This window comes from Tachypleus tridentatus, chromosome 8 (assembly GCF_004210375.1).
Source record: "Tachypleus tridentatus isolate NWPU-2018 chromosome 8, ASM421037v1, whole genome shotgun sequence".
In the NCBI taxonomy this organism is placed as follows: Eukaryota; Metazoa; Arthropoda; class Merostomata; order Xiphosura; family Limulidae; genus Tachypleus; species Tachypleus tridentatus.
The window spans coordinates 127,495,195-127,510,915 of NC_134832.1; the positions used below are offsets into that span (position 1 = coordinate 127,495,195).

The 15,721-nt window shown below is 34.7% G+C and overlaps 1 protein-coding gene across 2 annotated transcripts in view; it reads left to right on the plus strand.

Moving 5' to 3' along the window:
* Positions 1-322: 322 nt before the first annotated feature.
* Positions 323-15,721, plus strand: part of LOC143223460 (secreted frizzled-related protein 5-like) — a 78,634-nt gene continuing 63,235 nt past the window's right edge. Inside the window, exon 1 of one of the 2 annotated variants that reach the window (XM_076451481.1) lies at positions 323-1,195. In XM_076451481.1, coding sequence (XP_076307596.1) covers positions 727-1,195 — 469 coding nt within the window. In that variant the 5' untranslated portion in view covers positions 323-726. Of the gene's footprint in view, positions 1,196-5,298; positions 6,175-15,721 lie in introns of those variants that run through there. The other variant, XM_076451480.1, reaches the window with a different exon arrangement.

Below are 15,721 nucleotides of genomic sequence, written 5' to 3' on the forward strand. Positions count from 1 at the left end.
TCTATATTCAGGTATTTCGTAAATTAAAACTTTAATAAAAGCTAACGTCCTCCAGTAGCCTTGGCTGCTGTTACAAAAACTTGTACAAGTATGGATGAGGGTTAAACAAGTTTTTGTAACAGCAATTGCCTTGCGAAGCAAGACAGGTATTTGACATTCCTAGAATGCTGATCTTCTCTCATCGGCGAGTAAGATCGAGATAACGCAGATACTCCCAGCGAGAAGCGACGTAGCTTGCGGCTCTATGTCTTTTCGGATTGGTTACTGGATGTCACGTGATCCTTGCTCCAGCTGAGACCTTGTAGACAAACGACAACTGAGATTTTCAAAGTTTTGAGCGTATGTATGAACAGAGCTACCCACCGCAAGAGGGATGCTTCTTACTTAAAACACGCACGCGCGCGAGCGCTTGTCTATCTTACATTTGGGAAGAGATCACCGTTTTTTGATTCGTCTGTACACTGTCGGTTAGATATGTTATTTTAGATAAAATAACCAAGAAATTTATTTAGACCGTTAAGAGCTTTATTGAGCACAAGTTACGTATCCCGTAACATTCTTTGTCTGTTTTGACCTTGACTTATATCCGCTTTATGATGATGTAGTAAATCTGGTAGACGTTGTCATCTGTAGTGCCAAACGAACAGAATATTATATATATATATAACATTTCATATCTGGAAGAACTCTATCAGATCCACGATCTGAGTTGACTACAGTTTGAAAATGGAGCGTTTTATTGTCTTGGGGCTGCTACTGAACGGTGTCCAAATGGGTTTAACATCAACTTATTTAACCGACTGGAATATGGTGGGTAGCCGGTTGACCCAACCAACCTGTGTGGACATACCCCAGAATTTAACCCTATGTCACGGTATCGGATACACACAGATGAGACTTCCCAATCTGTTAGGGCACGATACGATGATCGAAGTCGCTCAGCAGGCTGGACCCTGGGTGCCTCTTTTTAATCTCAAATGTCACCCGGACACACAGTTGTTTTTGTGTTCGCTGTTCTCGCCAGTCTGCCTGGACCGACCGATCTATCCGTGCCGTTCCCTATGTGAGGCTGTCCGTCAAGGCTGCGAGAGAAGGATGAATATATACGGCTATCCTTGGCCGGACATGGTCCGTTGTGACCAGTTTCCCTTGGATAACGACATGTGCATCGCCGTGCAGTCTCCTATTGATGGAGGTAAGTGACAATAGAGGGATTATTTCATAATTTCATTTTTACAATATTTAGTTAACCTAAAAACTCAGTTTTTATTGTTAATGCGAAAATTGTTTGTTGATAACTTCGTTATCTGTTCTCAATTTCACGGAGTAATTGTTTATTTGCCATATTTTAATACTGTTGTTATGTGTTCGGGTATTCTTTACCTTTCAAAATTTAACTATTGTCGCATTAAAACAGAAACAATACTGTTATTAGGTTAAGACAAAAGAACAACAATATTGCAAGGTTTAAATAAAACTAATGAGGCTGTTTTTGTTTGTTTTTAACTGTTAAAACACACCCAATCGGACAGTTGTCATGTTAACATGATATCTTGACTCTTGTTCAGTTCAAGCAGTCCTGATTGGACTTCTGTCACAGTCACATATAACTAAAGCCTAGAAGCTATTATTATTATTTGTTTAAACATTACCAGTTGGGCTGTTTTCTCACTCATAGTGAAACACCCTAATTGGACTATTAAAATGTATTTAAATAAAGTGTAGGCTAAATTCGAAACACGCATGTAAAGCATCTGTTTTGAGGCTACTGATCGGTCATAGAAAAAAACAAAACGTTTGTAATCGTTAACTAAAATCTGTGATTGTTTTAGTGTTTTAATATCTAAACATTGTTACGTTGAGTTTAAGTAAGCAGACAACTGTCATATTACAAATATGATAATCTTACTGACCGAAGCATTGCTAGTTGTAAATAACTAGTCTTAAAAATAATTATCAAGTTTAAAAATAACAGACTCAACTACTTCTAAGTCTAAACATCATGACTAGATGGGTTATTGTCACGATAAAAACATCGGACAAGATACTATCATGTTACAGCTGAACTAATATCGAGAAATGGTCAAGTTAGATATAAACAAACTACTGTGTTGTTAATATAGAACATATTTAATTGATTTGTCATAATGTTCATTCACAGTAACATTACTTTTAGTTTTTTGATAAAGATGCTTACGACAGCATGATAATGTCAGTTTACAAACTTGTCAAATTCAAATGATAAGCGTTGGGTAACAATATTCACACATGTTCTAATTCATGTGCTTAACTGTAGAGTTTTGATTTATTTTAGAAAATTTTGTTGTTGTATTTTTATTGTTAAAACGTTTCCTATTGGTCGTTATCACGTTAAAATATACTGACAGTGGTAGACGTATTGGGGAGCAAAATATAGAACTTCGTTTTCATTAAAGTAACGGTTATTACTCAGAAGATCTCAGGAAGTATTGATGAACATGAAATATTTATTTGAAACTCTAGTGTTCTGGTATTGGTGGGAATAATTTAATAATCGATTTTCAACCAATCTGAAGATGAAGGTTGGAGGTAACTTGTATAATTGTGATTTAGCGGTTGTATGATGTAATACAAAAGAAGTAAAAGATGTCGCTCGTTGTGTGAATGATTTATTCAAAACATTGAAATATCTGTGAATAAAACAGAGAAAGAAAAAAACAATTCAAATCATAGTGATTTATCGTTTTAATTTAAACAAAAAAAATGAGCCGAGACTGTCACGTAGCTGTGGTTTAGCTGTAGAATAAATAATGTGCATAGAATGAACAAAGGTAAGAGAGACATCTGGTGGTGATTTATTGGGACAGCGATAATAATCTGAATGTGTGACTGAATCAAGGTAAGACTATATAAGGATATACATATTGCAGTGTTAATCCAGAAAACAAAAGTGCAACTAAACAAGTTGTGAAAAATATCACGTGATCTTTATTAACACTAATTCCAAATTTTTACTGGTGGCATAAAAAAAAGTATTTTGTTTATCAGATATTAAACTATTGCACGAATGTACTTTTAACTGACCATCTTGCCTAATGATTAAACATCCTAGGATGAAGGATAAGAATGTAATATCTAATATTGTAGGTTAAAAGTAAATTATTTTAAAATTTAACCGTACAACAATCAAAATTAAATGATATACTGAATTATATGATGCCATCCTGAAAGGAAATACAAATTCCTCCAAAAAGCGTTGTAGCTGTGTGTTATACCTCTCCACAGTGGCGAAGTCTTGAGGACTAATATTGGTGAAATACATTACACAGATCTGCAGTAAAGTTATCGTAATTAGGTATAACACACAGCTACAACGCTTTTTGGAGGAATTTGTATTTTCTTTCAGGATGGCATCATATAATTCAGTATATCGTTTCATTTTGATTGTTGTACGGTTAAATTTTAAAATAATTTACTTTTCACCTACAGTATTAGATATTACATTCTTATCCTTCATCCTAGGATGTTTAATCAATTTTGTTATGCTTAAAATGTTGACAACCATTGGCTAGAGATTTATCTTGACCAATCGCGAGGTAAATGTCTTATCGATCGTTCTAGAACCCACAAGAAACACACCGCTAGTGTATAAATTGTTAACACGCCACATGACGTGGCATGTCTCAGCAGTATTTGTTTAGACGTGCATTTAGATTTTTTTTTTTCAATATTATTTATTCGTCGCTATGACAATAACGAATTGTGTAAATTATCCAAACATATTTTGTTATATTTATGGTAAACTTACTGTAAATTTGGTCCTGGTAAAAATTTTGCTTTTTCTTCTCGATTTGTAAAATAAATCCTTATGTGAGAGAAAAAAATGAATATTATTTTCGAAATATACGTAGTTGAATTATGGAGAATCCGTTATTAAAACTAAAACAATTTATATGAATTCTAAATTCATTGGCTTGTATTAACAGTTATTATTTCAAATTGTTGAAGTGTATGTGGTTTTACGACAGTGAAACAAAAACCAGAAGTAAGTTGGCAGTTAAGGAAGCACTTCATTTCTTAACCACATAACTACTGATTGGGTCCCTGGGACATATCGCCTTTATACAGATGTCTTTCTAAAATACTACTCGCATCATCTTGCTTATAATTCCATTATTTTAGTGTTTATGTAAGGTTTTAATAAACTATGAGGTACACAACAAATATGAATAAAAATACTACCCTTATTGCAATTAATTCTATGAATCACCGAAGGGGTCCCATATGTGTATTTTGAATAACAACTGAGTGATTTCAGTACCACGCAACATGTGGACCCCTACTGGTGGTAAGTAGTATAAATACAAGTGTGTAATTTGAAGATTAAAACAAACAAATGTATTTAAAAAAAATCTGGATGTGTATTATCCAATTTTTAGACAGCTTTAACTCGTTTTTTTTTCCTTCTAAAACTGGCATTGATTTACTAAACTTTATTATTTTCTTATGGAATACAGTTAGAGTTTGTATCACTCCAACATAAATAACGTGAGCTTGTGTTATTCCACTGTAAATACAAAATATATTGTCAAAACCAGAAATGATGTAAGTGTAGAAATGTGTAAAAAATCACCAAAGAATTTTGATAAATGTAAGGCACTTTGTCATAAAATCACATCATAATATAATCCTTAATTAAAATTTGTGTGATCGAATCATTGTGATAACTGTATAGCTAACAGCTATAACATTTGCGTGAGTTTATCGTTATGTGTAATTATATACCCCTAATGACTAAATTTTTATGCTTATATCATAATATACTTTATTGTTATGCAGGGAATGATATAAACCACTTTCATAACGTATGAAAAGATGGATAGCTATGTCGTAAAGACAACTTTATGGTAAGTTTCAAGCTGAGATATATATATATATTACATGCAGGTGTACTTGTGAAGGGTAGAGATATTTCGGTTGTCTTAATTGTCTGGATATAATTTGATTCTGTTTTGAAATATGATCAGTATTTTTATTTTATTTATTTATTTATATTTGGCATCGTACGTCATCAAGGGAGGACTTGCCGCTTCACATCTTTATAATTTGTTAGAAAGAAAAGGCTTAGCTTTCATAAACATATTTGTGCTTTTCTTGGCGTCTGGTATTATGTTCTCTTTCGTTTAACCTCGTTTTATCCATCGATGACGTAAATCCTGATATCTTTCATTAGTCAGTGGCTCTCCATTAAATAGGATTGGTTAAAAGAAGCCACGTGGCCTACCCCATGCAGTTAAAACACACCGCTCTAGCGACATGAGAGAATTTAAAAACCGTGGGTTAAGATCTAGGTACAGATCTTGTTAGCTGCTACGAGGGAAGAAGACCGATAGATGTCGGTGGTCTTCTCTATCAAGACGCGACCGCGTACTGGGCCTTTCTTGTCTGTCGTTTGACAGGTGTATTTTTTTCTGATCATTGAAAGAAGAAAGATTTAACTAGTCGTTATGTGACCAAAGACAGTTTGGGACATAGAAGTTAGACAAGGAGTTCTTCCACACGTAAGTTTAATTACCAAAGATGCTGACGGAGTGTAGTCTTACATCATTATTGGACTTCATGTTGACATTCTATCACCTTCAGAAGTCTATGAGCATGTGTAAATATAATATGGCCTAGTTCTATAGGAACTTTGAGAATACAAACCGGGAAACATGGAATGGTTACTATACCTTCAACAGGTGTTTTTGATGAGTGGAATTTTATCCGGCATGGGTTTTTCCTATCAAACTACCTGGAACTTGTCAGGCATGAGGACAACGTCGCCGCCGTGTGTTAAAATTCCTCAAAAACTTACCCTTTGCAGTGGTATCGGATATGACCAAATGCGGCTTCCTAACCTGCTAGGTCACGACACGATGGTTGAAGTAGCCCAACAAGCTAGTCACTGGGTGTCTCTTTTGAATCTCAAATGTCACCCAGACACACAGTTGTTTTTGTGTTCGCTGTTCTCGCCAGTCTGCCTGGACCGACCGATTTATCCGTGCCGTTCCCTATGCGAGGCCGTCCGTCAAGGCTGCGAGAGAAGGATGAACACATACGGTTATCCTTGGCCGGACATGGTCCGTTGTGACCAGTTTCCCTTGGATAACGATATGTGTATCACCGTGCAGTCTCCAGTTAGTGACGACAAAGGTGAGTTAGTCATTATTTGTTGGGAATACGATTATAGGGAAAGAATATTTAAAGGAATAATACTTGTTGGATAGAGCGAACTGAAACCACGAATAAAATAATTGTTAATCAAATACTTTTAGGTTCATCTGCTTGGTGTTTTCATTCTCAGCAATAAAACACTGAAAACCTCGAAGATGGATAGCATTTTTTTTTTGAAACCTTAAGTTAATTAAGAAAGTAAATTTCTGCGCAAAATAAATTATTAGCAGTTAGTGAAAGATCTGTTTAGGTTGAGATTCTGTAAGTGAAAAGCAAATTATCCAGGCTGCTTCCAAAAAAAAAATGTTAACACTCATGGAACTATCGACAGTGGATCGCAGTTGAAATGCTGTCTGTATTTGTTACGAACCACCTTGAACAACCGAAAGACGTCCATCCTTGCAGCAACGTTTCTTCTTTGCTCCAAAGTTATTCTCGTTGCCATTTCAGTGAGATGCAAATTGAAAGACGTCCATTCTTGCAGCAACGTTTCTTCTTTTCTCCAAAGTTATTCTCGTTGCCATTTCAGTGAGATGCAAACTGAAAGACGTCCATCCTTGCAGCAACGTTTCTTTTCTCCAAAGTCATTCTCGTTGCCATTTCAGTGAGATGCAAACTGAAAGACGTCCATTCTTGCAGCAACGTTTCTTCTTTGCTCCAAAGTCAATCTCGTTGCCATTTCAGTGAGATGCAAACTGAAAGACGTCCATTCTTGCAGCAACGTTTCTTCTTTGCTCCAAAGTCAATCTCGTTGCCATTTCAGTGAGATGCAAACTGAAAGACGTCCATTCTTGCAGAAACGTTTCTTCTTTGCTCCAAAGTCATTCTCGTTGCCATTTCAGTGAGATGCAGGGGAAAGAAAAAAAAATCAGAAGTGTTAACGTTTCTTTTAAAGCATCCTGTACGTAAGGAGTTTTAAATTAACGAAAATAATACAAGCTGTCCCAGCAAAACGTATATCGCTTCTTCAGTAATAAACTTGAAATTGTTTGAGCTTATTTTTTTAACGATCTGAATATAACAATTGGACATATTACAATCACCGTACTTGTCAACAACGTTAGTAATGTGCAATGGTGCTGGGTTTTACTGAAAGGTTGAGACTTAAAATTGCTGTATATAAGGCTTGCTGATTTTCAGGGAGTATTTTAACGGTATTTTAGTGTTAGTGTTTCTCCTGTATATAAAGATGTCACCGTCCATCGTTCGGAAGGAAACTCACTGAGACATTTTGGAAAAGCCAATCTGATAATCAAGGCATGAAATTCAATTCCTTTCTATTCTGTCTCTCAGAACAGAATCTTACTGGAACAGCAGTGAGTCTTCGGATTTACACTGCCAAAAGTCAGGGTTCGACTTCCTCCAGCGGACACAACAGATAAAAAAAAATTAACACCTTTCTACCTTTCTGCTCTGATACGGTAAATTGTTACTGAAAAAAGCCAAAAACACCTGCTCAGCATTTTAGAGCTATGTGTGTGTTATAGGAGTGATAATTAAATCCTACAACTCATTTTTCACAATTGTGACCTACAAGTTGATGGATGGTGATGATTGGCTGCCTTCCCTTTAGTCTAACACTTCAGTAAGAATGGGCAGTTCATACATATTTTCTGAACTGTGAATTGTTAAATCAAAACTGATTTTTCACTTGGTTTTTAATACTTCTGTAAAAGTTAGAGTATGTAATACAGTAACCTAGTCCAGTAGTTCTGAAACTGGGGGGCCATAGTACATGATCAAAATATACAATATTATTGTTGTATTATATATGGGTTCGTTGGGTGGGCACGTCAGTCAGGATGCAGAATGTTCTGTGAAGCCTTTTACTGAGAAAGTTTGGAATCTCATGTCTTTGTATACAGTTTTGTTTTTGGCTGGTGAGAGCCTCAGTTATTGTGGTACTTTTATAATCACAAGTCCTTGGTGAATAATAATGTGTTGCTATGAATCGTATTTTATGTGTAACAACTAGATACCATAATTGTTTACTTGAGTGTGAATGTAGTAAAACTAAAGAGTTGTATTTCAATATAAAAGTTTGGTTTTAATTTACCCTTATCTTGCATGAGAAGATGCTTATTTAGTTTTATGATTGTATTATTTTGTTTTCTACCAATATTTAGTTTTTACTTATTGTCCCACCTTTTTTTTCTTATTTTTCTGCTTTTTCACCACCTTCCTCTTGCCCGAATACCTTATTATGATTTAGGTTAAACACATATCTGCAAAATTGATTCGCAGTTTGTTTGTACGAGTTCGAGTCCCGTCACATTGAGCACGTTTGCTCCTTTTGTGCATGAATGCGTTATAACGTTATGGTCAATTCCATATTTCGCTGGTAAAAAAAGTTGCTTAAGAGTTTGCAGTGAGTGGTGTTGATTAGCTGCCTTCCCTCTAGTTTATCACTATTAAATTAGTAACGGCTGGTGTAGGTAGCCCTTGTGTACCTTTGCGCGAAGTTCAAACCAAACCTTTAAACTCATGAATAATTGATGAAAAACTATACTTTGGTGACTTTGAGTGAGTAATTAGTTTGAAATTATTACAGTAGGCCCGGCATGGCCAGGTGGGTTAAGGCGCTTGACTCGTAATCCGAGGGCTACGGCTTCGAATCCCCGTCGTACCACACGTGTTTGCCCTTTCAGCCGTGGAGGCGTTATAATGTGTCGATCAATCCCACTATTCGTTGGTAAAAGAGTAGCACAAGAGTGTGGCGGCTGGTGGTAATGACTAACAATCTTCCCTCTAGTCTTACACAGCAAAACTAGGGACGGCTAGCGCAGATATCCCTCGTGTAGCTTTGCATGAAATTAAAAAACAAACTATTACATTAAATAAAATTAAGTAATTTACCTCTCATCCTAATGGAACTCATCTCTTTAAGTATCCAAAAGGTGTCGTTGTCGTATACTTAATTTTTTATTTTGTGTCAGAACAAATGTTACGTGTAACTAAAAGCACCCTTCGTTTGAGCATAAAGAGGAATAAACACACGTGTATATAAATCACAAACAACATTAAGAGAGACCAGCTCTGTGATAGATTAACGAAATAAGAATGTTAGCTATACTGCGTATTTCATCCAGTAGAAGTTGCAGACTTCACTATATTGGTAAGTTGGTTAGTATTAAAATAAACCTTAATGAATGCATTGAATTAAAAACATTTTGCATTTGAAATGTGTGAGAGCTGTCGTACTTTTATCATTGGTACATCTGAGACAATAGTCTTGTTAACTGAGCATAATCCATTAGGTAGGTGGCGCTTGATGTTTAACGTTGTTAAGACTATTTAATGTGTTATCAAATGTTATCACCAATTTGTGATGGTATTTATATGTGTAGACTGAAGCTTATCATGTGATCCCACCACTTGTCCCTTAAAGTAACCATATATTCATAGTCTGCGTTTGTGTCTCCAACTGAAGGTTTTACTTCTAGTGTATATTTCTTGTGTCACATTCCAATGCATCTGTGAGCATCTTAAGACTGTACTCGGAGTGTACTTGCAAGTTTTTGGCTGTACTCGGAGCGCATTTTGCTAATTTATAGCCGTATTGCGAGCGTATGTAACTAGTTTCCGACTATATCGAAAGCGTATGTCGCTATTTTCAAGGCTGTACTCATTATATGAACCATCATGCGGTTGTATTCGGTGTGTTTAAACCAATTTGCTTTGTACATTCATGTTTAATAATGTGCAAACTTCATAGTACTTCATGCTTAAGTAAGCTCTGTTATCTATCAGTGCTGCATGAAATTGAATTTCCTTTTCATTTATATGTATTCAAACAATTGTGTTTATTTCGCACATTTCACGAAGAATGTTGGTCTTGGAGTTTCCGAATGACTGACAGTGTTAGTAAAACTAAACTTGAAATTGTTCCTATTCCTTATTGCTTTTATCATTCGAAAAAGTAAATTTAGATAATCCAGTTTTGATACAAGCCACAAAGTATGTGATAGTTGCATAAGGATAGAAAGGGAGATATAACGTGATAATTATCAGGTTTGCTATGTGTTTACAACGTAATTTAATATTGTAATTACTTTTTCAGCTAAGTAACGTGACTGTGTTATGAACTTTTGTGTTTTTTGTACACTAAAATAACATTTGTTTGTGAAGGTTGTTGCTGGAATTGTAGTTTACATGTAATTATTAGTAAGTAACAAGTAGTGTAACTTGCTGGATTTTTAGCCGCGGCATACTGGCTCATAGAACGGCTCTGAGTTTTTTTTTTTTTTTTTTTCAAGTACAAACTTTTAGCTCATGGCTCCATCAACTTTTGACCGATTTGAGATATAATTACAGTTTTCGACTTGTGAGGTCAAATCCTTTTGATTGATGTGTTTCACCACGCCCAAGATTTGAGATTTAATGTATTCTAATCCTGTCAGAAAGAATTTGACAGTAGACTGGTAGAGATTCTAATGAGTAATAAAATCTAATCGGATATACATGCGCCCCACACTTGGTATTCCTGGCGTACAAAAATGTAGCTAATAAAAAGGGAAACAAAGGTCTCGTAAGTTAATTTATTCTAATTTTGCCTAAAAGAGTTAAGTGTTGCGGCTATTGAAGATTTCTCTTTGTTTTTTTCCAATAAGATAGGAGATATAATTATCTATTGCTTTCTCTATTTCTTACGATCGTAACAATGTGAGATTTACATATAATTATAAAGAAGGTTAGGTGATATCTGTGCAGATCGTCTTACGGAATGGAAGATAAAACGCGATGAACGAGATGAGCGTTTCACGCATTTAGTTTACATGTTTTCCAGGAAACGGATGTTTGTTTATGACGTATAATATTTCGAACCAATCAACATCCTGCTCACATGAACGGTTAGCTATACTGCAGATGCTTGCATTCAAAAATGAAGGGCGCTTTTAATGTTATTAATTGTTTTAGTTTTATATGTATCAAAAACAGAGAACTAACATTACATATTCTGTATTTTCGTCTTCATCTGCTCACTAGCACTAATTCTTGTTTTTCATCTCCATCTGCTCACTAGCACTAATTCCTGTTTTTTATCTTCATCTGCTCACTAGCACTAATTCCTGTTTTTTATCTTCATCTGCTCACTAGCACTAATTCTTGTTTTTAATCTCCATCTGCTCACTAGCACTAATTCCTGTTTTTTATCTTCATCTGCTCACTAGCACTAATTCCTGTTTTTTATCTTCATCTGCTCACTAGCACTAATTCCTGTTTTTTATCTTCATATGCTCACTAGCTCTAATTCCTGTTTTCATCTTCATCTGCTTACTAGCACTAATACTTGTTTTCGAACCATAAACAATGTTACTTCAAATTGGTTACTTTTATTTCCTTGTATGGACGCCATTTGAGAAATCACAAGTATAGTTCTTTCGCCATTTATTGGGCATGGGAGACCCCCCATATCGAAGATTGTTGTGAAGATTTCCACTTTTTTGTTTCTTTTTTTAAACTCATTCACTTCAGAAGGATTACTCGCACTTCATATGAGAGTGTGTTGAAAGTTTGTCAAGACTTTTGGCTTAAAATTTAATCTCAGCGTTCTTCATAGTTGCAGAGGAAAACACGGTGTCGAGCAGTAGTGTGTGACCACGGTCATCGGACTGAGAACGATACGTAGGGGGGGGAGGCATTGTTCTCACACTGTAATTATCCACACTTGTCCTTTTCTCTTTTTTTCAGTTGTATGAAAACACGTGCAGTAGAATCTGTTTCATAATGCTTCCTATTAACAAGAAAAACTTGACAGGTGCCATTTAACGGATATTAGCGTGAAATCGAGAACCGGAAGACTAGTTTCACTGTTCATTTCACTTGAAAAAAAACACAACACACTTTGAAATGGCAAATGTCACGAAATAATTACAATATCCTTAGTTTCAATACTACTACATAAAATAATTATAAAAACCCACAGTTTTAACATCACTACATAAAAACAAAATCCATAGTTTCAATACTACTGTATTAAATAATTAAAGACCCTTAGTTTCAATGTTATTACATAATTTGATATAATTTTGTTTGAAGTACATCGATTCACTAGTAAGAAAATAATCGTAATTTGTATCTGTATTATACTTAAATAACGGATACTGAATTTAAAATACTGTGACGTAACATTGAAAAGGTCCATACAAAACACTCACGAACATACGCATAAATACACAAAATATAGCGTCGTCCTTTGAATTGTTAGAATGCTGTCTTCAACTTCAACGGTGTGATATTTGTAAATGTATCGCTTAGTTTCATTTCGGTGTAAATACAATTGATCAGTATTGCAGCACTAAATATACGCAGATTTTGCGTAATATTAAACTACAATGAAAATATAACCACTGAGAATTTTTCTGTCCCTTTATACTTAAAGGTGAAAATGTGTTTATTGTGTAAAACAAATGTCGTTTTAAACATGAATTAAAAAGACTTTTCTAAAGTAATTTCCTAAACAGAACCTTTTTTCTTTCGTATTTTTGTGTTGAGTTGTCATTGCATCAGTTGGATACTTTTTGTCTAATCCATAAATTGTCTAAAAATAAAAATTTGGAAAGTATAAATAAATAAATCACAAGTTCAAAGGAGTAACAAATTTATAAATATTATGTATGTTTTCTTATATCAAAGCCACATTGGGCGATCTGCTGGGCCCACCGAGGGAAATCGAGCCCCTGATTTTAGCGTTATAAATCCGCAGCCTTACCGCTGTACTACCGGAGGGCGTAAATATTACGGAAAAAGCATTTTATCCATTGAAACTCATTTTGTTCCGGGCATTGATTATAAACATTAAAACGAATATCCGTTTCAGAAGCTTCCAAGTGACTCAGAGGTAAGTTTGAAGATTTATAACGCAAAAATTTACAGTTTGATTCCGCGCCAGTGGACATAGCGTTGTGCATCTTCACGCTTAACAAAGAACTTTTCAAGAAATTGGACAATCGCGGTTTTATCTAAGTTTACCCTGAGTTATACACTGGCAACGCTGCTCAGAGTGAAAGGTTTGTTTAAGATAGGATATTTACTGGTTGAATAAAGACAAAAACTAAAACTTTAACAGCTCATTAATATTATAAGATTTTTGCTTACATGTTATTTAGAATAACTTGCATTAATTATTGGTTTACCTGAAATTTCTTGACATGTTTAATTATGTATATCTTTTTTCCCAACGTTTCACGAACATTCTCAATTAGGCTAATTCATTTAGGCGATAACCCTAAATAGCGACATTTATCGTTCAATGTTACAACACAATAGTTGAAAGTAATCAACTGATATTTATGCCATAAAGCTGCAAATATATTTTAGGACCAGTGAAAATAATTAATGAATACAATGTTACCACATAATTATACATTACAATGGAGATTTCAACAGTTGTTCATATTCTTCTTTACTCAAAATAATTTATTTCTTTTAAAATACTTCTTTGTAAACTTATAATACTCATGTAACACCACTCACGTGACTACATTTATTCATCATATTCTCAATCAAGCGACATAATTACAACAAATAATCTGTAGACATTGAAAAATAATACCATATACCTGGCATTGCATTTATTTTGTTGTAGCAAAAGCGTCTGAGAAATTGTAATGTTTAGTTTATTGTGTTACATATCCTACTTTTGAAGATTTCAAATTTGAATTCGAATTTAGATGCTAATCAATATGTATCACATTTATGATATTTGCTAACAAGGTTTATACACGCAATTTTTCTTCTTAACATAAATTTATTTTAATATCCAAACAACAATACAATTTGTAATAACAGCTATTACAAATATTGGTTTATATACAAAAGTTGTACAGAGTTACAAGCAGTATTGAGTCTTATACCTGTTCTGAAATTGAATCTTTTCTCGATGTTCACGGAGAACAAATTAATTTTTGTTGATACACCTGTACACTTCTCTTGATGGCTAGCTAGCTTGAAGAACCGGTAAGTTTTCACCGGCGACAATATCTAATGTCCTTCTAGAAATAATAACGTCTGAAGTTAAATAGTTTATAATGTTCTAAATGTATAAACGTTCCTGGTCCATTTCTGTAGTTTTCCGATTAATAAGCGTATAATCTTAATTATACTTTCCGAGTCCTGTAGTATATTAACTGTAGCTGACCTATAATAACAGTTGTCTCTCGGCACGTTGGTTTTGTATAACAATCACGCGAGATTCTCGAACTTTGAACAATGTTCGAAAACATGTAAACCACATATTGTTGATTCTTGCTTTTGAGAATCGTCTACAAATTTAGAGAACAGGCGGGATTTGCGCAATACATATCTAACAATATACGTCACATGCATAAAAATTTTATTGAAGCAAACGTATACATTAAAATAAATATATAACGTTAAATCTGTTTCAAACTATTTTTGGATTTACAAAATTTAGTTTTTCATTCACTTTTATTCGTCCCCTCTTCTTCCAAAATTTGTATAAGGCCTACAACTGTTTTTTCCTTCAGTAGAAAAGAGAGTGCGAAGACAATAATATTTTTGTCAGCTTCGTGTCTTAAAGCTAGGATAAAAATATAAACTTTACGAAGTTTACCTAAATTTTAGGGTATTTGCTTTCATGCTCTTATGTTACTGCTTCCTTATAGATAATTTTATTCGTATTAGTACTAATACGTTTGAAAAGTGCGTAGCTCTTTAAAATTACAGCTTTAATTCGTTTCACAATGACGTGTATTTCTAGGCCACAAACCTCACAGTTCTAGTTATGTTATTCATGCTCTTCTTCAGAAGCTCCTGTCCATAGGGGCGGGAATTTTCTGCGTTTGAGTATGATATCGAGCATGGTTTTCATTTTGGTTTTTCAAAGCACCAACTGGGTATTCGGAGTACTGACAAGTGGACTTGGGTCACGGGTCACATGTGCTAATGTCTAGCGACGCCTCTGCTGTTTACTGTTAAAACGTTACATGTCCGTGGATTTGTATATCGTATGCAATTGATTTAACTATGTTGAATTTGCCTTAAGTTTATATGTTATTATATGTATATATTGTTTTAGAGAATTATTGTGCAGATAAATTTTAATGCATTGTAAATCGTTTTTGAGGTTTTTGTTGGTTTGTTTTGAACTTCGCGCAAAGTCACACGAGGGCTATTTGCTGTAGCCGTCCCTAATTTAGCAGTGTGAGACTAGAGGGAAGGCAACTAGTCATCACCACCCACTGCTAACTCTTCGGCTACTCTTTAACCAACGAATAGAGAGATTGACTGTCACATTATAATGGCCCCACGGTTGAAAGGGCGAGCATGTTCAGTATGACGGGGATTCGAACCCGAGGCTCTCAGGTTACAAATCGAGTGTTTTAACCATCTGGCCATGCCGGGCCGCTCTTGAGGTAATTGGTAAGGATTTAAAACCAATGAGTGGTGTATATTGCTAAATTGTATCAAAATTATTTTAACACGTTGACTGACATATGATAAATTAAGTATACATAAATTTAAACACTCAGAAGGTGTCGATTGTTTGTTTGTTTGTTTTGGA